Below are 23824 nucleotides of genomic sequence, written 5' to 3'. Positions count from 1 at the left end.
TTTATTTATTTATTATTTTATTTTTTTGTTCGGGTTACTACATTCTCCTCTCTTTATAAAAAATTTCGTCCTCGAAATTTGCCGACTAACTCCTATTACATCCACTAGATTACTACTGATCTGCTAGGCCGACTTTAGCAAGAGTCGGTGGCCACCCACATAGTAGCCCCGTCCCAAGTTTGTTACCTACCCTCACTTATGGCGAAAGAATACTGTGGTTACATACCATGTCTCAGGAGATTATAATATTCATACAAAACTCTCCTGGAGACCATACATACTCTAAACATGAACAAAACATACATACATAAAAGCACTTACCTACTGCTCTACTTATCTGACTAGCTCTGAGTGTCTCTAAAAAGATGAGAATACTTCTGATGTATCTCTGATTCTAACTCCCATGAGGCCTCTTCTACTACGTGATTACGCCATAATACTTTTACTAGAGGAATATTTTTCGTACGTAACTCTTGCTCTCTATGATCTAGGACTTGAACTGCTATCTCCTCATATACTAACATGTCCCCGAGTTCCAATGACTCGTAACTGATCACATATGAAGGATCCGGTATATACCTCCTAAGCATGGACACATGGAACACGTTGTGAATCCTAGACAATGGGGGAGGTAAGACTATCCTGTACGCCACCGAACCGACGCTTTCCAAAATCTCAAATGGCTTGACGTACCTAGGGCTCAGTTTGCCCTTCCTACCAAACCTCCTTACTCCTTTCATCAGAGAAATTCTCAAGAATATAACATCACCTACCTCAAACTCTAACTCCCGCCGGCGTGTATTTGCGTAGCTCTTCTGCCGATTCTGAGCTGCTCTGATCCTTTCCCTGATAAGCTCGACCTTTGTAGAGGTCTGCTGAATCAGTTACGGTCCCAAAATCTGCCGCTCGCCCACCTCATCCCAGTATAACGGAAACTGACACCGGCGACCATACAAAGCCTCATATGGTGCCATCTCTATACTGGCATGATAACTGATGTTGTAGGCGAACTCAACCAATGGCAGATATTTAATCCAACTGCTACCGAAATCCAGTACGCATGCCCGTAACATATCTTTTAATATCTGGATAGTCCTCTCTGATTGACCATCTGTTTGTGGGTGGACTGTGTTAGGAATATACGAACAAATTCCCGAAACCTGTGAGAAACAAATAGAGAAAGAATAACGCCAAAGAAAAATTCAATCACACGCACAAGACAATATTTACGTGGTTCGGCAATTTTGCCTACGTCCACGGAGTTGCAGGGATTTCAATATTATCAGGAAGAAAGCACAGAGAGTGCGGCGATACAATTCTCTCGCTCTCGCTCTCTCGCGGATACAACCACCAAAACCCTAATCACCCGAAAGCACCATTTTATATGTTGCGCCTAGGGTTCCGTTCCGAATGGGCTCCAAAAAAATTTTCCCTGGGGGCGTTGCCCCCGGACCCCCACAAGTACGGCTTGTACCGCTTAGTCCATGGAGCGAAGGCTTGGGCCTCACGGCCCAAGCCTTCGCTCCATGGACTAAGCCTTAGGATAGAAATCTCTAATTAAATAGAGGTCGAGTCGTCATCCAAATCAAAACATAACTAGGCTCCACAAAAGCCCAACAGACTGCAAATATTGAATGTGAGTTGCGATCCCAAAGCATCCTACAAACTCTTCCAGAAACGAGAGGTAAATCGTGGGTTTCGATCTAAAATGATAGAAATCAGGATGCCGTGGAGGCATTCATGGAATAACTGACTTTCACTGGATGAAATGGGCTATCTTTGTCAATCTTTCAACCACAACCCAAATCGCATTATGTTCGTGGAGTGCTGATGGCAACCCCATGACAAAATACATGAAGATGTGCTCCCACTTCCATTTAGGGATAAGGAGTGGTTGCAACGGTCCCACTGGCCTCTGGTGTTTTACCTTAACTTGCTGACATGTCAGACACTGCTCTACGAAACACACAATCTCTATTTCATGTTAGACCACCAGAAAGATTCTCGGAGATCCTTGTACATCTTCGTACTCCATGGATGTACTGTGTAGCGTGAACGATGTGCCTCCTCTAGAATGATCCTCTTAATATCGGCTTCATTCAGAACGCAAATATTGATGTGGAATCTCATTACCCCATCATTTGAGATATTGAAATCCAGCTTTAAACCATCCTAAATCCCTTCCATAACCTCTACCAGTTCTGCGTCTTCCTTCTGAGCAACTTTGATTCTCTCCTGCAAAGTTGGTTGAATAACTAAACTAGCAATGAACACCTGTGGATCCTTGTCCACCAACTCCACTCCCAACCTCTCCAGATCCATCATGATCTAATGTTGTACCATAACTACTGAAATTGACATACTCACTGACTTTCGACTCAATCCATCAGCTACCACATTAGCTTTTCCTGGGTGGTAACTAATGGTGCAATCATAGTCTTTAATTAATTCAATCCATCTGCGTTGCCTCATATTCAACTCCTTCTAGGAGAAGAAGTATTTGAGGCCCTTATGATCCGTAAAGATCTCGCACCTTTCACTGTATAGGTAGTGCCGCCATATTTTTAATGCAAAAACCACAACTACTAACTCTAAGTCATGCATAGGGTAGTTCTTCTCGTACTCCTTGAGTTAGCGAGAAGCATAAGTGATAACTTTACCCTGTTGCATCAAAACACACTCGAGCCCTTTCTAAGATGCGTCACTATAAATCACGTAATCACCATCCCCTGATAGAATGGTCAACACTGGTGCTGTGATTAAACGTTGCTTCAACTCCTAAAAACTCTGCTCACACTTAGTAGTCTAGTCAAACTTGCTGTTCTATTTCGTAAACTGTGTCAAAGGACATGACAGCCTAGAAAAACCCTCGATAAATCGACGATAGTACCCTACTAGACCCAAGAAACTTCTAATCTCATGTATGTTCTTCGGTCTCACCTGGTTTACTACTGCCTCTACTTTGCCTGGGTCTATTGATATTCCTTCCTTGGACACCACATGTCCTAGAAATGCGACCTATTCTAGCCAGAATTCACATTTCTTGAAATTAGCAAATAACCTCTTCTCTCTAAGTACCTAAAGTACTAGCCTTAAATGAGTCTCATGCTCTACAGAACTCCTCGAATAAATCAAGATGTCAACAATGAACACCACCACGAGCCGGTCTAAGTATGCGTGGAACACAATATCCATCAGGTCCATGAATGTTGCAGATGCATTCGTCAAATCAAACGACATAACCAAAAATTCATAATGGCCATACCGGGTTCGAAAGGATGTCTTCGACACTTCATCTGACTTCACTTTCAACTAATGATACCCGGATCGCAGATCAATCTTAGAGAAAACTTGAGTACCTTACAGCTGGTCAAACAGGTCGTTGATACGTGGTAATGGGTATTTATTCTTTACGGTTACGTTGTTAATCTCCCTGTAGTCGATGCACATCCTCATCAACCCATCTTTCTTCTTCACGAACAATATCGGCGCTCCCTAGGGTGATACGCTTGGTTTGATAAAACCATTATCCAGAAGTTCTTGTAGTTGCTCCTTTAGCTCTTTTAGTTTAGTCAAAGCCATTTGGTATGGAGCCTTGGAGATTGGCGTTGTCCCTGGAGTCAACTCAATGGTGAACTCCACTTCACGATCAAGAGGTGACCCCAGTAAGTCTTTGGGAAAAACATCCGGGAACTCCCGTATCCCTAGAATATCCTCTAGCTTTAGTCCTTCCTTTGGTGCTTCTTTTACATACGCAAGGTACCCTTAACAACCCCCCAGAAGTAATCTCCTTGCCTGAATCGTCGAAAGGATCTGTGGTGCAGAGCGCACACACGACCCTATGAATCTAAAGTCCTGCTCCCCTGGAGGTCTGAATACCACATCCTTCCTGCGACAGTCTATACTTACGTAGTTGGATGCTACCCAAAAACCTATGGGGCAAGGGCCTCTTTTATTGGTTTTCCTCTCTCTCCCTTCTTGTATACTAGCCTTTGCCATGATAGCTATGTCCACTAGCTTAATAAAGCTCTGAACCAATAACGCCGCCACCTAAGCGCGTATCACCTGTCTCAACCCTCTCTCAAACATCCGAGCTTTTTTCGGCTCATCCGGGACCATATATAGAGTGAATTGGGATAGCTCCACAATTCGGGTCGCATACTGCTAAACAGTCATGGATCCCTGGGTTAGGCGTAAGAACTCCTCTAGCTATATCTCTCGAGTGGCAATAGGGAAATATCTGCTGAAGAAGATCTCCTTGAAACAACTCTAGGTAACAGAAACATACCTTAGACGCTGCTCCTCCACCAGCCTACCCGATCTCCACCACCTCTTTGCTTCCCCCAACAGTTTAAAGGTGGAAAATCGGACCTTCAGCTCCTCTGTGCATTCCAGCACATCCAACAGTTCCTCTATTTCTTGATTCCAGTCTTCCGCAGCAATCAGGTTCGGTCCCCCCAAGAATGCCAACGGGTTCATCCGAGAAAACTACTAGAATGTGTAGCCTCTATCAGCCGCTAAATGACTCTGTTCCCGAGAATCCCTTTGAATTTCCTTCTTATCCTGGGGTGCTATACTGCGCAGCACAGCTAAGGCCTCAACGTTGTTTTCGCTGGAGGCATCCACATGATTGTCCTCTCCTGTCATAACTTCTTTTCCCTTGGGATTCATTCTGAAGATAGGATAGAATCCAACTTAGAAATTCCACATTTATCTTGGTTAATGCAAATATGGAATGACTAAATAACATAACATATGACTTTGTAGTTAAAAGAAATCATTTATGCACTTCAACTGCAGAACTGCCAAGGTACGGGTCCCTAATCATAACGCTAAAACTACATATATACTTTTCCATCCTATCGTTCCCAACCTAAATTTCTGAGCCCCAGTCCTTCAATTTAGAACCAAAACCATCGATGGATTTACTATGGTTTTCCTGAAATCTTCATTCCAAGAAAAGCACAAAAGACCGTCGAAAGATCATCGTCCTAGAACTCCCAAACTAAAGCCCAGCCTAACTTACCCAATCTTCTCCTTAACTTATCTCAACCTGTACTCTGGAAATTATCATTGACAAAGTCTGTAGAACCTAAAAAACCTAGGCTTTGATACCACTTGTAACGCTCCGACCCACCACGTGGGCCCGGGGTGCTACCAAAGTGATGTTTGCATACTTGATACAATACTCATTTAACAATAATGCAGCTGAAGTAATGAAACATTCTCCATACATACATTACCAGAGTTCTAAGTTTGCTCATACATAAGGTTTCCATGCAGCCATATTACAATCTGACTAAAACTGGACAACTAGTTCGGTCCATATGACCACAATACAAGCCCTGAGCCTGACAACATAACTTACATATGCCAGAGTTCTTAGAGACACTCTAAAAAACGAACTAATCTAACTATCACCCTCTGATCCTACTAAGCACGATACCTGTAGTTTCCTAAAAAGATGATTTGTATATTGGGGTGAGACACTTCTCAATAAGGGTGATCAAGTTAATATCAGTGTGTGGGTAGCATGCTTTTTGTGCTTACATAAAACATTCATTCTTCATATAACCGAAAATAAATGTCTTAACATCATACATACATATACAGTTAGAAATACTCGTTTCTTTTTCCTAACATAAACACTTCATTCATTTCATAATATCATCATTTACATAAATGTATAGATATACATAAAAGACACCTCCTAGGACTAACACCATGTACAAACTCCCGTGGTCAGGGTTGTGCTACCCAAAGGCTGGACTAAGCCTAGAGTGATCAACCCAGACAAAGTCATAACTCCGACTACGCAGGCATCTACAACGTACTTGCATGCCTCAATTGCCCTATCGTGTCCTGAAAGTCTGACCTTCAAAGTATGGTACACCCTTTACCGAGGCTAATCGGCATAGACCACCACACCACTCTCGCAGTACAGTGTGGTGCACATGGTCACATATATAAATCCTAACAACGATATCGTGCTTCTGACATAATGGTCTATCAGGGTTCCTAAAGCATATCGTGTAATTTAAGTAATAAAACCATATTTCATAATCATTTCATATAAAACCTGACATGTAACCTGCGGCCCTCGGCCGTCATATCATACCCGACTCATAGCCGTTAAACATATACCTGGCCCTCACAACCGTAAACCTCATCCTGTATTTTCACAAGCAGTTCCAGTATATTTCGCAAATAGTTCAATATTTTACAAACATTCATCATTTCGGTTATAACATAATACATACATACTATTCACTTTCCACACAATATTTTGTACTTTAAAGCATAACCCGTAGGCAACCATGAAAACATAGTATTTATGGTTTAAAAACATAAAATCGACCTTCCCACCGTTCATTTGTACTTAAAGTAGGATACCATATATCCTAGGTTTGAAAAATAACCTTTCGAACAGTCATTTTTGAAACCTCAACTGAAAACATAAATACACTTACTCCATAAACATTTCGTACGATTCAAAATCATTAAAAAAAACTGACTTAACTTGATCCCCTTACTTATTTCCTGAAAACAACTCGAGATGCTCGAAAACCAAACTTTAGCTTTTTCCTTAGTTCGAGAATCTGCTCCGCTAGACTTATAAATATTCACTCCCTGATCCTCGTGGTAACTTCCAATCGTTGAAACAGACAATGATCAGCGAAAGATAGAAGTGTGTGTGTGTGTGTGTGTGTGTGTGTGTGTGTGTGTGTGAGAGAGAGAGAGAGAGAGAGAGAGAGAGAGTGGGCGTGGGTTCTAGAGAGAGAGAGAGAGAGAGTTATATAAAAAAAATACATAACTTAGTTCTTAAGTAACTAAAATATTTCCTCCAAGATATTTATATATAAATATCTAAAAATATCCCTCCAAGATATTTATTAATATATTTATTTATTTATTTATTTATTATTTTTTTTTTCGGGTTACTACAAATACCACCACACTCCAAGAGAGTCACTAATAACTTTTACTAACATGAACCATTGAAACTACCATGGACAAATCACCAACAAACTATTATAAGACTGCCATAGTCGTGCAACAAACAGCTTATGAACACTACCCCACTGCTCTAAGATAGTCATTAATGACTTTTATTAACACCGAACAACAACCAATGAATTACCACGAGTGCATGGTCAAAACAAAGTTTGGATCTTTGAGCAAAACACATGTCCAACAACTTGATATTTTGGCACAGAGAAGGAATTAGAACATTGAGTCAAAAAAAAAAAAAACAACAAATCCCACTATTTCAGATCCAATAAATTCAATAATCATTGATAAATAGCTTCATGAAGCGTCAAACAACCTGGGTGTCGCACATGAGCAATTAAAAAGGGTGAAACCTTTAGACAAAAAACATCACGAAAAAACTCTCTCGACATGATAATAGAGGGATTGGATCACTACTGGATGATTTTAGGTAAAAAAACATGCCTAAAAGTAGCTTCATGCACCAGTGCATGGGGTTGGCCCTGGCTGCCTTTGAGGCGCTTCCTAGAGATGAGATCCTAGTGGGGGGGGAGGGGGTGACTATGGTGTTGTTTTTGCAAAACCTATAGTAAATTTTGTGTTCCTGAACTAGCAGTGTCACCCAGAAATTTCTAGCAACTTGTCTGACTTTCTATAGCCGCTAACTATTTTCTAGTATAGTGTTACTGGAAATTCTTCTATAATTGTAGACATGTAGCAAAATTTGGGTTTTAGGCTTCTATTTTGATGGTGGTGGTAACAATTAGGGTTTAGGTTTCAGAATCATGCTTTGATACCATGTTAAATAATTGGATAAAATGAAAGACCTAATCTTAAAGATAGGTATTTCCCTCCATTTATAATATATGTCAAGAACACTACTAAAGACCATAATACCCTTACTAATTCATACTTATTACTAACAAAACTCTTAACACATAGTAGTACTGATAAATACTAAATAATTGTTAACAATTATTATTATTATTATTATTATTATTATTATTATTATTATTATTATTATTATATATCCTCTTGCAAAATAAAATGTGTCCAACAAATTGAAAATTAAGAAATTGACACAAAATAGAAGAAAAATGTCATTTGTCTCACATGTTGGGCACAAAATCAATGTGCTAAAGGAAATTAACAATGAAGGTAGAACATTGAAGTAAATTTAATAGTTACGGAAGTGTCACCTTTCGGTATAATCTTGAATTCGAATCCTATCACTTGTGTTGCATAACCGTAATTTACCTCCTACGCTGGTGGAGGGCACTGTTGGCGTAGGTGTGGGATTAGTCTGGTGCGCAAGCCCAAAATACCTGACATTATCAAAAAAAATAAAAGGTTATGGAAGTACAAAATATTTAGATCACTTTTTAGTAGCTTGGAGAGTTTTATTGGTTTTCATTTGATACTCAGGGAGGCTTTATTGGTTTCATTATGCTGCAGAACGACGAGCATTGAATCAAAACATGCTAGTGTGGGATTGTTTGGTATGGTTAATATTTATGGAAATGAAAATTAGAAATGGGAATTAAAAATTAAAAATAGGAATTACAAATTGAAAACTAAAAACTAAAATCTAATTGAACAAAAGTTTTTTTTTTTTTTTTGCCCTTGGATTAAATAGTTTTTTTTAAATATAATTAAAATAATAAAAACAAAAAAAGGGTACAAATTTTAAAAAATATTATAATAAATATAAATTCGTTAGGATTATTTTATTTAACTATTATATTTTAAATATTTTTAGTGTTATAAAATGATTGGAAATGGTAAAATTGATTTTTTGAACGATTTATTATATTTATCAAAATTTTAGAATAATTTGGTTTTAGTTATATTTTTAAATTTGGATGGTCATTTTATTTTGGTCTTAATTAGAAGTTTTTTTTATTGAAAATGAATGATTTATAATCGACAAAAGTTAATTTTGGATGAAAAAATATTATTATAACTTATCGCCGCAACAACTGAAAATTATAAAATTTGATTTTCAGCTTTTATCAAATGCATTATCATAACCTATTTATTTCATTATATAACAATGAAAACAAAAAACAAAAAGTAGGAAACAACTCCTAATATAATTTTATATACTTAAAGGCTAAAATTAGTTCCAATGATGTCAAAATATTAGTTTAACTTATAATAATTCTATAGTTATTTAATGATTGTGGTAATATAATATAAATATAATAATACATATTATTTTATTATATATAAATAATCACATATACAATAATATAATCACCTACTATAGATATTAGCATACCCTGTACCTTGCCATGCACGATTTACTAAATAGGTTTATTATAGTATTTAGATTATAGAACCTTTTAACTCCGCTTGTGATGCACTTAATGTCCTAATTTTTTCACACAGCCGATCCCAAACCCGAGTAAAAGAGAAGGATTGCATTAGGTAGTTGACAGCTAACGTAAAATTTATCAGATCACTGAGATAGAATCCTTACCGAATAGAGTAAGGATTTAATACCCTTAAATCTATCAAAAGAAATGGTTCATAATTGCATAAATTGACGAAAAGTGATTCATATAGCCGACCCCACCCCACTTAGTGGGATTACGGCTTGATTTTGTTGTTATGTACTATAGATCTTTTTTTTTTAAAAAAAAAAGCGATATTCCAAGTTCTTGTTGAATCACAATGTTTAAATATTTATATATAATAAAAATAAAATAAAATATTTATATATAAATAAAATATTTATATATAATAAAATTAATTTTTGACAAATTTTTTAAAACAATATTTTAGTGGGCCCAGTGGCAGGATACACCATCACCTCCCAATTTTGCATCAAACAGCACAATGAGAACATGGGAAGGATATTTACAGAGATTGTTGGAGGTCATCCACATAGTAGATCCGAAGATTACAAATTCATTGTAACTTTCATACAAATTTAAATTCAATGTCTCTCTCAAATATAGGATTATGATTGTTAAATTGTATTGCCAAACACGTCCACTTTTAGCAACTCTAAACTAATAAGAGAACTATCCAATAAACCAGTCATTCAGACCAAACAGGCACCAGAGAGAGCGCATGAAGGTTGGCAAAGATTGTTTCCAGAAGCAGAATTTATAATTTAAAATAGCACAATGGATTTACTCCCAAATAAATGTAATATTGAATTCCACGAATAAGAGGGGTATAATTGAGAAAATGAAACAACAAGAGGCATTTCAATACCATTCAGAGCATCCTTTTAAGCTGTATCAATGTTCACAACAGGGAGCAGTTTCACCTTTCTGAGATGCAACCACAAGCACGTTAAAATTTGCTTGTTAAGTTCAATTTGACATCATCGTCTGTTAAATGGAAAAGTATCTCGAACTGCAGACTGTCCCGACTGCCCTGGGGTTGGTTTAGGCCGCGCATACTCTGTGAAAACTACCCATCCATCGATGAACTGCATGCAAATGAAAACCACAACGCATGTGGAATGTGCTATTTCGTATTAATAAAGAATGAAGTGGCTAAACTGCATAAAGGTAAAACTACATGAACCGAAATTTAAAAAGACGGTTGATAGTTGGAAGGTAACCAACTTTTGCATCCATTTCCTTCTTTCCTTCTATGGCTTCTTCTAAGTTGGCAAAAGTCACAAACCCAAAGCCTTTTGAATACCCAGAAACACGATCTGTCACAACCTTAGCTGAAACATACGCAAGCAGTTAACAATTGCACAATTTTCTTGCAGATACATATAAGATCAGCACATATTTTGCTATTTCAATACATTTCTTTCACCAGGAATATTCATTCATCAATAATATTGAGAAAATCAATGAATGCAAGAATAACAAAAACTAAAATCAGATTCAGTATTTTGGTTCACTCTGCACATAACCCACACATAATCTAATGACAGCACCAACAAGTTGATGTTGGCTGAACTTGCAGTTTAAAAAAAAACCATTCAATTTTATTCAATGCCATGTTGTTAGTTAATTATAACACTTCATCATAAGGCTCTTTTTGGCACTTGGAAAACATGCGGAAAAAAGAAGTAAAGGCAAGAAATCCACATTTCTTTACAGGATTGGGAAAAATATTAAGAGAAAAACAGACCAATAGATGAATGAATTATTTTTTTCAATATTCATCAACCTTATATTTTTTTTGGAAAAAATTATTCAATCGTATTTTGACTAGCGTTAGGACCGTAGGAGAAAAGTGTAGAGTTCCCAATCTCAATAGATGTTCATCAAGGTTCAAATTTGAGTTCTTATCTTTTTACTTTAGTAATTGATGAAATTACTAAGAATATCCAGGATGAGATCCCTTGCTGTATGTTGTTTGCAGATGATATCGTATTGATTAATGACATTAGAAGGAGAGTAGAATCTAAGTTCGAATTTCGACGAGCCACATTAGAGTATAGAGGGTTTAGGATAAGTAGGAATAAGACTAAATATATAAAATGTAATTTCAGTAATGTAAGGAGTAGCAAAAGAGAGAAGATCAAACTGGATAATTAAGAAATTAATAGCACTGATAGATTTAGATATCTTGGATCTATTATGCAAGGTGAAGGGAAAATTGAAGAAGATGTAGTATATAAAATTAGGACAGGTTGGGTAAAATGGAGTGCGTCAAGTGTGATGAGTAATCGTAGAATATCCTTAAAATTAAAAGGAAAGTTTTATAAAATGGCTATAAGGCCAACTATGTTTTATGGTTCAGAATACTAGGCAACTAAGAAACAACATATACAAAGAATGAAAGTTACTGAAATGCGTATCCGATGGTGGATGAGTGATTTAATATTAAAAGATAAAGTAAAAAATGAACATATTAGCCAAAATTTAGGCATAACACCGGTTGAAAATAAGATAAGGGAAGAGCAACTTAGATGGTTTGGGCATTCAAAATGCAAACCTAGTAGAGCATTTATGAGGAGTGAGTTAGTTATGATTTTTGGCATGAAAACGGGTAGGGGTAGGTCTAAAATTACTTTGAATGAGATAGTGAAGAAGGATTTAATAGCTCTTAATCTAATAGAGGAAAATGCTCTGTGTTAGGTGAATTGGCAGAAAAGTATTCATGTAGCCAACATCACCCAATGGGACTTGAGGCTTGCTGTTGTTGTTATTTGTTGTGTATATTTTGATGAACTATCATTTCTATTTATTTTTTTTAATATCATTTTCAAAATAAAAATAAAAATAAAAATTTGTCCTATTTTTCCCTTCTACTTTTCCCTCAATATATATCCTCAATCCAAATAGAGCTTAAAATAGAGCTAATGCACGAAACGAAAATGCACAGGTTTAAGTTCAAAAGCATATGCTAAATATTTAAAACAAAGAAAAAAAATCTCAGACTTATATTTCATACTCTATTGAGTTTACTGTCCCATGTAGACCTCTAAAGAAAAGTGAAAGGTCACAATAAACCTTGTTCCATCCAACATTGAGAAGATTCAAAAAAAATTTCAGCTAAGCCTACTAAACTTTTTAAAATTGAGGCATTCTCGTCTGATTTTTTATATTTCTCCATTTTCATCCCTTTTTCTACCTTTTATTTTTTCTTTTGATATTCTGCCAAAGCAAAGAGATCCTCAAAGGTATGTTTGAGGCCAACAAGAATTGGTATGAGTTTCACAACATATCAAATATTTCAGGAAGATAAAAAAACACACATTCTATTACAGAGAAGAGGAAGGAGGGGTCCAAGAGGATTCTGGATGTAAATGAAAATATAGGCCCTATTTGAGCTTGAAAGATAGTAGAAAAAAGGAAGAAAAATATAAAAGAAGCTACTTTTCCATGGCTGATGAACAAAACTTCCTTAACTTTTATTTATATGGAACAAATTTCATTATTGAATCTTGAGAGTATTTGATAGAGAACATATTGTTAGGGTTTACAAGAAGTTTGAAGTCTGTTATGGCTCTTATTGGTAGCTAAATTAGTTTATTTTATTCATAATCTTAGTGGTCCAAATGTCAAGTTGTAATTGGTCATTGTTCCTATATAAGAGGATCAATTGTATGGCATTGTAATTCAATCGTTCAAGAAAGGAAATATATTGATTCTTGTTTTCTTCCATTTTTCTTCCTGAAGCTTGTTAATATACAGCTTCTCATATTTTACATGGTATCAGAGCACTGCGTAAGGGCAGTAAGCTTGTCGTCTTCATCAATTCTCTTGTCGGAAACCAGGGAAGAGAAAAGTAATCACAGCTCATCAATTCTCTTACCGAAAACCAGGGAAGAGAAAAATAATTACAAACAGAGCAGCTGTGATTAGCCAAAGGGGTTTTCGAATCTCAGAGATTGGTTAATTCAATTTCTACTGCCTTCTTCAAATTTTCTGCATTTTTTTCTCTATGGTGGAAACTGAATCTTCTTTACATTTTGTTTCTATGGCAAATGCTGATGATTCTTCAAGAAATTCATCGGATGATTCTTCAAGTGTTTATTACTTGCATCCATCGGATAATCCTGGAGCTCTCCTATTTTCAGAAATTTTAACTGGCGAAAACTATGTTGCATGGAGTAGATCAATCTCTATTGCTCTCACAGTTAAAAACAAGATTGCATTCATATATGGTACTCTGCCTCAATCTAATCTTAGTGATTCTCGGACTCAAATTGCTTGGTTGCGAGCCAATAATCTTGTTCTATCTTGGCTTATGAATTCTATAGCAAAAGAAATTCGTGGGAGTTTGCCGCACTTCACAACCGCATATGATATTTGGGAAGAACTCAAGACAAGATATCTTTGAAGTGATGGTCCAAGAGTCTTTATTTTAGAAAAGTCTCTTAGTTCAATTTCTCAAGGATCAAGATCAGTTACTGACTATTTTAATGAGTTCAAGACCCTCTGGGATGAATATATCAGCTACAGGCCAATTCCTAGCTGCAGATGTGGAATTCTCAACCAGTGTTCTTGCAATCTTTTAAAGAATTTTTTAGACAGACAGCAATCAGATTTTGTGATGAAATTTCTCATTGGCTTGCATGATTCCTATTCTATGATGCGAAGTCAGTTACTTCTTCAATCACCTTTGCCTTCTATGAGCAAAGTGTTTTCCTTATTATTGCAAGAAGAAAGTCAAAGGTCTTTATCTAATGTTGTTGGTATTTCCATAGACTCTCATGCAATGGTTGCTGCACAAACACAGAGACCTGTTGCTACGAGTGGTATTCGCTTCACAAAACCAAAAACCAAAGGAAATGTCACTTGTTCTCATTGTGGATATACTGGTCATCTAGCAGACAAGTGCTTCCACTTAATTGGATACCCACCTAGATGGAAAGGATCACGAGGAAAGAAAATTTTTCCTGTTCAACAAGGAAATACAAACATCAATTTACCCAATGCAAATGTTGTTTCTTCTTTGGAGTCAAATTCAAGCATCTCAAACATAAATCTCAAGAGCAAATTCAAAACTTGCTGTCACTTGCAACTAGTTTGTCTCATACACCCATAAGTTCCAATTCCACAGCAATGCTGCTTCTACATCAGGTATTATATCATGTCATATCGTCTCTACTGACAAAAATAATTCTCCATGGATCATTGATTAATTGGCATCTTCGACTAGGACATATTCCTCCTACCAGATTAAAAATCATTAGTGAAATAGATTCCAATGTATCAGCACCTTAGAATCATATCTGTGAAGTCTGTCCTTTAGCAAAACAAAAGAAGATTGCATTTCATGTATCAAATAGTTATTCAAATAAAGCATTTCAGTAGTACATTGTGATATTTGGGGTCCTTTTCAACTGTTTCATATTCTGGTTTTCATTATTTCTTAACAATTGTAGATGACTATTCAAGATTTACTTGGCTTTACCTCATGAAAACCAAAACAGAAACTTGTACCATTCTCACAATATTTGTTTCTTATGTTCATACTCAATTCCAAACAACTATTAAAATTCTAAGGACTGATAATGGCCAAGAGTTTAACATGCCTGATTTCTATAATAACCATGGCATAATACATCAATTGTCTTGTGTTGAAACACCCCAACAGAATGGTAGAGCTGAAAGAAAACATCAACACCTTCTTAACGTTGCTAGGTCTTTGCTTTTTCAGTCAAAACTGCCACTCTCTTATTGGACAGATTGTGTGCTGACAGCAACACATCTTATAAATTGAACCCCTTCTTCTATTCTCAATAATCAAACAACATACTTCCTTTTATTCCAAAAACATCCAGATTACAATTATCTTAAAGTTTTTGGGTGTTTATGTTTTGCTAGCACACTTACAGCTCATAGAGGAAAATTTCAACCAAGAGCTTCAAAATGCATTTTTTTAGGATATCCACCAAATATCAAAGGATACAAACTTTTGGATCTTGTTACTTTCAAAACATTTATTTCCAAAAATGTCGTTTTCCATGAATCTATATTTCCTTCCATACCAAATAAAATTCATACACCTTTTGTCTTTCCCAATTTTCCTCAGTTTTTTGAATCCTCATAACCCAATAATTCTTTACTTCCTCTTACATCAAATCCTCAAGAAGAAAACACTGCAATTAAAACCACTCAATCTGAAAATCTCAAAAGAAATCAAAGGATCATAAATCCTCCTGCATACTTACAGAATTTCTATTGTGGTAATATGGCCCAAACAACTTCACTTTATCAATCATCTCCCATTTCTACTCAAGGTGAGCCTCATTCCATTCTTCATTATCTTTCCACTTCTCAATTATCCCCTAGATATAAAGCTTTTCTTGCTGCTATTACATCAACTTTTGAACCGAAAACTTTCAAACAAGCCATTTCTCATCCTCAATGGCAAAATGCCATGGCAAAAGAAATAAAGGCTCTTGAATCAAACAAAACTTGGGATCTTGCTATTTTACCTCCAAACAAGACTGCAATTGGTTGTAAATGGGTTTATCGTGTCAAGTTTAATGCTGATGGCACAATTGCAAGGCATAAAGCAAGACTAGTGGCAAAGGGCTACACTCAACAAGAGGATTTAGATTTTTTTTTATACTTATTCTCCTGTTGCGAAGATGATAACTATGAGAGTTTTACTTCTTGTTGTTGCTATCAAACAGGAGCATTTACATCAATTAGATGTTAATAATGCTTTTTTGCATGGAGATTTTAATGAAGAAGTATATATGCAATTGCCACCAGGCTATTCTTCAGTTACTGACCCTCGTGTCTACAAGCTTAAAAAGAGTCTCTATGGACTGAAACAAGCATCAAGATAATGGTTTTCCAAACTTTCTCATTCTTTGATGCAACTTGGTTTCACTCAAGGAAAATCAAATTTTTCTTTATTCATCAAACAAACCTCCTCAGCTTTTATTACATTACTCATTTATGTTGATGATGTAATCCTTGCATCTAACAGCCTTGATCAAATTAATTCAGTCAAGCAATTTCTCCATGATTCCTTTACCATCAAGGATCTTGGTGAGCTAAAATACATTTTGGGTTTGGAAATCGCTAGATCAGCTAAAGGTATTACTCTTTCTCAACGAAAATATGCATTGGATATTTTACAAGATAGTGGGTTTTCTGGTTGTAAACCAACAGCTTTTCCTATGGAATCAAATCTGAAACTCGGTGCAACATAATCTTCACCATCTCTACATGATCCTGCATCATATAGACAACTCATAGGTCGATTGTTGTACTTGACTATCACTCGACCAAACATAGCATACTCTATTCAGGCACTAAGCCAGTTTATGGCTAATCCAAGCATGATACATCTTCGAGCTGCCGAAAGGATACTCAGATATATTAAGGCTACACCAGGTCAGGGAATTTTCTTGTCTGCAAATTCGTCTCTTCACCTGAAAGCTTATTCAGATAGTGACCAGGGTGGCTACTTGGACACTAGAAGAAGTGTAACTGGCTTCACGGTTTCTATTGGAGACTCTTATTTCATGGAAATCAAAGAAACAGGCTACTATCAGCAGATCATCTGCTGAATCTGAATACAAGGCTTTAGCTACAACCACCTGTGAAATTCAATGACTTATCTATCTCCTAACTGATTTAAATGTTCAACATTCTCAAGCTGCCCTGTTATACACTGACAGTAAACTAGCCTCTGAAATTACTTCTAATCCTGTGCACCATGAGAGGACTAAGCATATTCAACTAGATTGTTATTTGGTTCGAGAAAAGTTACAAGAAGGCTTAATTCAAATCATACATATTCCTTCTAAACATCAATTAGCTGACATATTAACCAAGCCTCGTGGTTCACTAAATTTTCATCATCTTATTCACAAGATGGGAATGATTAATATCCATTCTCATCTTGAGGAGGGGTGTTAATCAGAGTTTACAAGAAGTCTGAAGTCTGTTATGGCTGTTATAGGTAGTTAAATTAGTTTATTTGATTCATAATCTTAGTGGTCCAAATGTCAAGTTGTAATTGGTCATTGTTCCTAAATAAGTGGATCAATTGTATGGCATTGTAATTCAATCGTTCAAGAAAGGAAACATATTGATTCTTGTTTTCTTCCATTTTTCTTCCTGAAGCTTGTTAATATACAGCTTCTCATATTTTACACATAATAAAAAATTGATCTCTTTCTCATGTTCTTTTTCTTTCCTTTCCTCAAACAATATCCTTCGTCCAAAGGAAGCCATAAGTAAGTCGTATTTCCCTAACATATAATACGAAGTAACGCAGCTGACACATAGAAAAAAGAAAAACGCAATTACCATTAATAACGTCACCGAATTTAGAGAATGCTTCACGAAGTTTCTCTGATGTGGTTCTCTTATTCAGCCCTGAAATCAGAAAGGCCGAAACATTCCTTTAGATCATTTGAAATAAAAAATTGACATGAATGGTAAATAAATTGTTTGATTACGTATTTTTTCCCTCTTGGCAAATTTCAATTATGTAATGTAGAAGATTGAACAACGATTCAGCATCTTATACTTAATTAGCATTATAGTTCAGGAGATCTGATTAGAAAGTCTAAACAAAGCAGGCGCAGGAGCAAATACCTGAGACGAAGATGGTCGGCGAAGGAGAAGGCTCAGGCTTATCAGCAGAGGCAGCAGTTGCAGCAGCAGGCAGTTTGAATTCGGAAGAAAAGATTGACGTGGATAGGAATCGTCTCACCAGCCCGGCCCTAATCGCCATGCCTGATCCCTCCGTCCCTCAGAGCCTTAGGCAAAACATAAACCCTTAAACCCTACTGCCTAGTAATCGCAAGTTTCATTCGGATTTCGGGTGACTGCGGATTCCTAATTTTAGCGAAATTTGATCTTTACCCCTTATTTTGGTGAAAATTTTCTTTTGACCTCGCCGAGTATGAAATATGACAGTTTCACCCCCAATACTTGGCTGCGAAAATTCTAGGCTTTCCCACAATGGTATCTCATGAGTAGAAATGACAAAGGGGTCGGATAATTTATAATGAGTTAGATCATAGTGAATTAGGCGAATTATTAGGTGATGATAGTATAATCCATATATAAGTAAAATTATTTTTAAAATTATAATTTAGTAATTATTAAATATTTAAGAACCAATCACAAAATTATAATTTTTTTATTTTTCAGATAATAAATTTAAGGGCTTTTGTTTTGATCATGAGAAAATTGAATATGTAGACTTGAGTTTGAATGTGGGCATGGAGCAAACCTAGAAATACATAGGATAGTGTGAGAGTCGGAGTGTGGGAGTAGGTATTCGTCAATAAAACTTATATTAATTGAACTGATGTCTAATTAGCATGGGCATATGAGATTATTAATGAATTTAGACATTAATTATTAGCGGATAGGTGGATATTCATTGGATAAAATCCTAAAATTTTCAATCGACTGATTTAGAGATGGATAAGAAAAGTTTAAATCATATTCAATTCATTTAATGCGTAGATGGTTTGTGAATCAATTTAAGCATGTCAGATTCGATTTAGGGTAATGAATTTTTATCTATTTTGTCAGGTCTACTCAGGAGACCTAACAAGATAGGTGTGGATCCCTCATCTGGCATGCTTCGCAGGGATGCATTTTTGAAATGAGTTGAAAAATAAAAGAGTTTATTGATACTATCTTAAAAATATTTGATCCCATATTAAAAAAAACAAAAAAAAAAAAAAACTATTAGAAAGAGGAAGTTAACTTTAAGTGTTTGGTTAAAAAATTATAAGGTAACTACATGTAATTAAAATAACTAAAAGGCATGTACTTTTAGGAAATATAATTAATGCTTTGATAGTTTTGAAATATTTTAAAAATTAACGACAACAATGAAATAGAATATTTATTAAAAAATGTCTTTTAACTTTTAAATGTTTCAGGTCTATAACTTCTCATCACTCCTTTTCATTAATTCCTTTCTAAAGGTTATAAGGAACCAAACAAAGCCTTAAAAGCCCCTAGAAAAATTGAAAGTTAGTTTTTAAAAGGTGAAAAAGTTTATTACCAAACACATTACATTCACATTTACTTTTAAAAAAGAGAAGTTGAGACAAAAAAGGAGGGCAAACTCACCCTAAGACTTCACAACATTTTGATTTATTTGCATTTCAATTTTAGGAACATAAAAATTTAAATTTGTGCAAATTTAGATAAAATATAACATATAATTGTATTATTTTTTTAAAAAAAAAATTCACATAGCTTAAATTCAAATTTCAAAATTTATGCTTGTGAACAACTATCTCAATACTCATAGTGTCCTAAATCTAATAAATTATTATTTAATTATAATATTCCTAACTATGTACATATAAGTTATTTAATAAAAGAATTTAATTTTAAATTTTAAAAAATATCTAGAATTGACCTAAAAAAAAATAAAAATCCATCAATGTGAACTAAATCTGACCCACTTAATTGATTCATAACCATATGTACATTAAATGAATCTGATATTGTTTAAAAAAATTATTTGTCCCTAAAGAGAACAGTTAGCGGATATTGAGTTTTGAACAATGGATTTCCACCAACTCATCAATAAATAATGCCCAAAACCATAAATAATTTCATATGATCATGTTCATCAAGTATCAACCCAGCCAACATAAGTTTAATTGGCTAAGGCCCAATCCCACACTCCTAATTTTTGCGCTCCTATATGCTATATGCGCTTCTAGGCCCATCCCACGTCTCTACTTAAATTCAAGTCCAAATATATAATTCTCATAATTAAAACAAAATTTACAAATTCATTATGTGAAAATAATACACACACACACATTTGTGATTGGTTATTACATATTTAACAATTTGTCATAATTATTAGGTAATGTAAGTTTTTACTTTTGTGTTGATTATTGAATGTTTAAAAATTTAACAAATTATAATTTTATAAATAACTTCAATTATTATGTTACGAAATAAATTATTCATTGGTAAAAAAATTATACTTTGGATGGAAATGACAAATTATTCGTCATCTATCATGGATTATCCAATCTAAATTGTCATAAATTTGTCATTTAATTGAGTTGGATATATATGTTGTAATTTCCTTACTTGATAATTCACCAAATCAGCGATAGATTATCCAAATTAATCCGCCTTACTAAGTCTACTCTATAACTTTAATTGTCTCTATAATTTTTGTTCATTCTTAAAAAAAAAACAAGTTTGGAACTGTAAAGCATATAAATAGTATGCATTTATAATTAGTATTGATATGCCCAAAAATAACTCAACCAATAAGAACGAGTCAACACCTAACCCGCACCCTCCCAAGTCAAACCTACTGGCGAGAACAATCAACTCCAATCCAATAAAGAGGAGAAGAGATTCATGCCAACAGCTTAAATAGCCGAGTGATGCACTTAGACACTTTATGACTTGAGAGCGATTCACACTCTCGCGCAATAAAGACGGATCAACCAAGGGTCAACTCTAACCCCTATAAAAAGGGATGTGGGAAAAAGGCCAAGGTAAGTCATTCAACCCATTCTACTATTGCATTTAACTTCTCTAGAGCATCCCTCTTATTTAGACATCGGAGTGATCCCCCAAAGTACACCTCGAGTCCTCTAAGTCTTTTTGTTTCTATCCATTTTAGGTCAACAGAGGTCGGGGAGCAGTCTCATTGGTTATCATCGAGTTTATCCAGCAACAATAACCCTCATATTTCTTCATTTAATTAATTTCCTTAATAACGTTTAATTCATTCATTCATTAATAATTAATATTTATTTATTTATTTGATTATTATTATTTTTTCGGATTACTACATTCTCCCTTCCTTAAAACAATTTTGTTCTCGAAATTCTCTAATCAATTCCGTGGACAGATGAGCCTCACTCACTATCTAGGAAAGTGTGCCATTAGCCATGCTTAATAAAACTATGGATAATTTAGTTGTTGTAGTAAGCATTTACTAACCAACATGTCCTATAAAAACTCAAAAACTCAAGACAAAAATGATTATTCCCTGCAATAAAATCATCAAGATACAATAATTAAATTCATGCTTTTGTATTGCAAAAAAGTTAATTTTGAATTGAGGTAAGGGCCGGCCTAATCATTAGGCGGCTGAGGTGTTCGCCCCCAAATTTTTTTTAATATAATAATATATTTTTGGGACCTTAATTTTTTTTAATTAAATAATGTTAACATTATTTATTATGCTCTCTTCTCATATATTGACTTCTCAACCAACAAATAAATGAAATTGTATTTTAAATATAAAATAAATGCAATTTAATTCTTTTTTTTTTCAAGCTTCACTGACTTTCCAACTAACAGCTTTATTATGTTTCTAACTTTCTATTGCCCTCATATCTTTTTCTTAACCTCTCTAAAAAAATCTTTCCATCTCTCACACTCTCTCACTCTCATCTCTCAGTCTCTTCATGATTTTTACTCCGACTCTTATGTTCATCATCTTCGGGCTTCTGATTCTCTGTAATTTTCATCAATCCTAATTTTGATTTCAATGTTTGTGCATTATTTTTCTATTATTTTCACTCTGAAATTTTTTTTTTTATTTTTTATTAAATTTTGGAAGCTTTGAGGCTAGAGCATTGTATCCGACAAGAATCCGATATCTCTAAAGTCTCGCTCGCCGATTGATTTGCAATAATAATAATAATTAGGTTGTATTTTTTCAATCTATTATTTCTATAAATTTATTAAATTTATTTTTATTTGTTTACATAATTTGTCAATTTAGAGTTAGTGTTAATTTTGAAATTTAATTATGTCAACGAGCAAATATGAATTCAAATATGAAAAACGAAGAAAGAAAAAGAAAATATTAAGGGTCCCTGATTAAACATTCACCTAAGATCTCATATTGTGAAGAGCATTGAGGCAATGAATGAAATGAAAAGAAAGTTAAAACAATAATATAATTTGTTGTTAAGAAATTATGTTTTATAGTGATTTGATCAACATGTGCACTAGGTCAGCACTCTCAACATGGTGGATGTACACATGCCAAGCCTGCCACTATTGTGGAAAACGCTTGAGGTCATGTGTTCGAGATATTACAAATCAACATGGCAGTGCAGGAGAGGAGAAGAAAGGGTTGTAAGCCCGTGCACCCTGCTCTTCTATGTTGTCATGTGGATCCATGATACTTACGGCCCGTAAAGAATAACATTACTCCACGAAGCCCAAAAGTTCCTCATGCACTTCACACACCCTACACATGGAGGAGATCAAGGAAGGGTGAAATTGTTGAATATACAAACCCAAGGCATTCCATGTATTCCACACGCTACCTTGTTAACCACCAAGAATAGGCAAAGCCTACCCCGAGGGTGTGGTTTAGGTGGTAGTGCGGGCTGCAAGAGTGTCTTTCATGAGATCAGGTGTTCAAACTCTCCCGGGCTCGTTTCCGTCCCTGAACTCCTGAATTTACTCTCTCTTTGAAGTTGTGGGATCAACTTCAAGGGGTGCAGGATTAGTCACGTGGATCGTAAAACAGACGCGTGGATACCCGATGCATAATCCAAAAAAAAAAAAAGAATAGGCAAAGCCTTCTATGGAGTTTGGAAAAGATCCAAGCTCCTATATTGATTGTGAATAAAGTAGTAAAAGTTACTTAGGTATTGTATAAGTAGAAATTCAAAAAGCGTGATCTCAAGGATTTCAAATGGTCTTTTTTCCTCATCTTTCTCACAATTTTTGAAAGCGTGATCTCAAGGATTTCAAATGCTCTTTTTTCCTCGTCTTTCTCACAATCTTTGTCCTCCCTGTATTTTCCACAATTCATAATCTTTTGAGCTCTACAATGGTGGCTTAAGAGAGAAAAAGAGAGAAAATGACCAATAGAGAGAATTATCAAAAGATGAGAGAGGAAGACCCTAGGAAAGGGAACTAGGGAGGCTTTCTTAAACTCAATTGATTGCCTTATAAGGTCCCTATTTCTCATTTTATAATCACAGGAGACCTAATCCCAATCAATCTATATTTCCAAAAAGCATTTTGAAATCATATTTTAGGTAAGAATTATCCAAAAATTAAGCTAAAACAATACATATTTTTGGATTTGAATCTTGAATTTAGATTAAAGAATTCTTGCAATCTCTCATTCCTTAAATATTCTTCGATTGATTTCGTTAGCAACATCAAATTTCTTACAGTAAAGGATAATTACTGTAGTATTTTTCAAGCGATTGTCATTTCCTTTTAATTTCATTCGCTAGTAGATCTTCTCCTCCCTCGTTATTTCTTTTCTTCTTACTATTACTAATAATTTTTTCAATAGTTGGTTAATAGTGGGGATTTTGTGTTTATCATATGTAGGCTTAGTGTATGGATTTTAATGTTTTTGTGTTTTTCATTTGCAAGTTTTGGAATATAGAATTTTTTTTTCAAAAAGTATAATTATATGGTTTTTGTAATTATAGTCTAGC

General features: G+C 35.0%; 1 protein-coding gene across 1 annotated transcript; it reads right to left on the bottom strand.

Moving 5' to 3' along the window:
• Window positions 1-10088: 10088 nt before the first annotated feature.
• LOC131159500 (organelle RRM domain-containing protein 2, mitochondrial-like) lies at window positions 10089-18372 on the bottom strand. The gene is made up of 4 exons (XM_058114461.1): window positions 17988-18372; window positions 17697-17765; window positions 10575-10681; window positions 10089-10435 (listed from the first exon to the last, which is right to left on the bottom strand). The coding sequence occupies exons 1-4, from the start codon at window positions 18124-18126 to the stop codon at window positions 10328-10330; spliced, it is 423 nt and encodes a 140-aa protein (XP_057970444.1). The 5' UTR covers window positions 18127-18372; the 3' UTR covers window positions 10089-10327.
• Between the last annotated feature and the right edge of the window lie 5452 nt (window positions 18373-23824).

Source organism: Malania oleifera, chromosome 7, assembly GCF_029873635.1.
Source record: "Malania oleifera isolate guangnan ecotype guangnan chromosome 7, ASM2987363v1, whole genome shotgun sequence".
In the NCBI taxonomy this organism is placed as follows: Eukaryota; Viridiplantae; Streptophyta; class Magnoliopsida; order Santalales; family Ximeniaceae; genus Malania; species Malania oleifera.
This window is presented reverse-complemented; position numbering and strand designations above follow the sequence as displayed.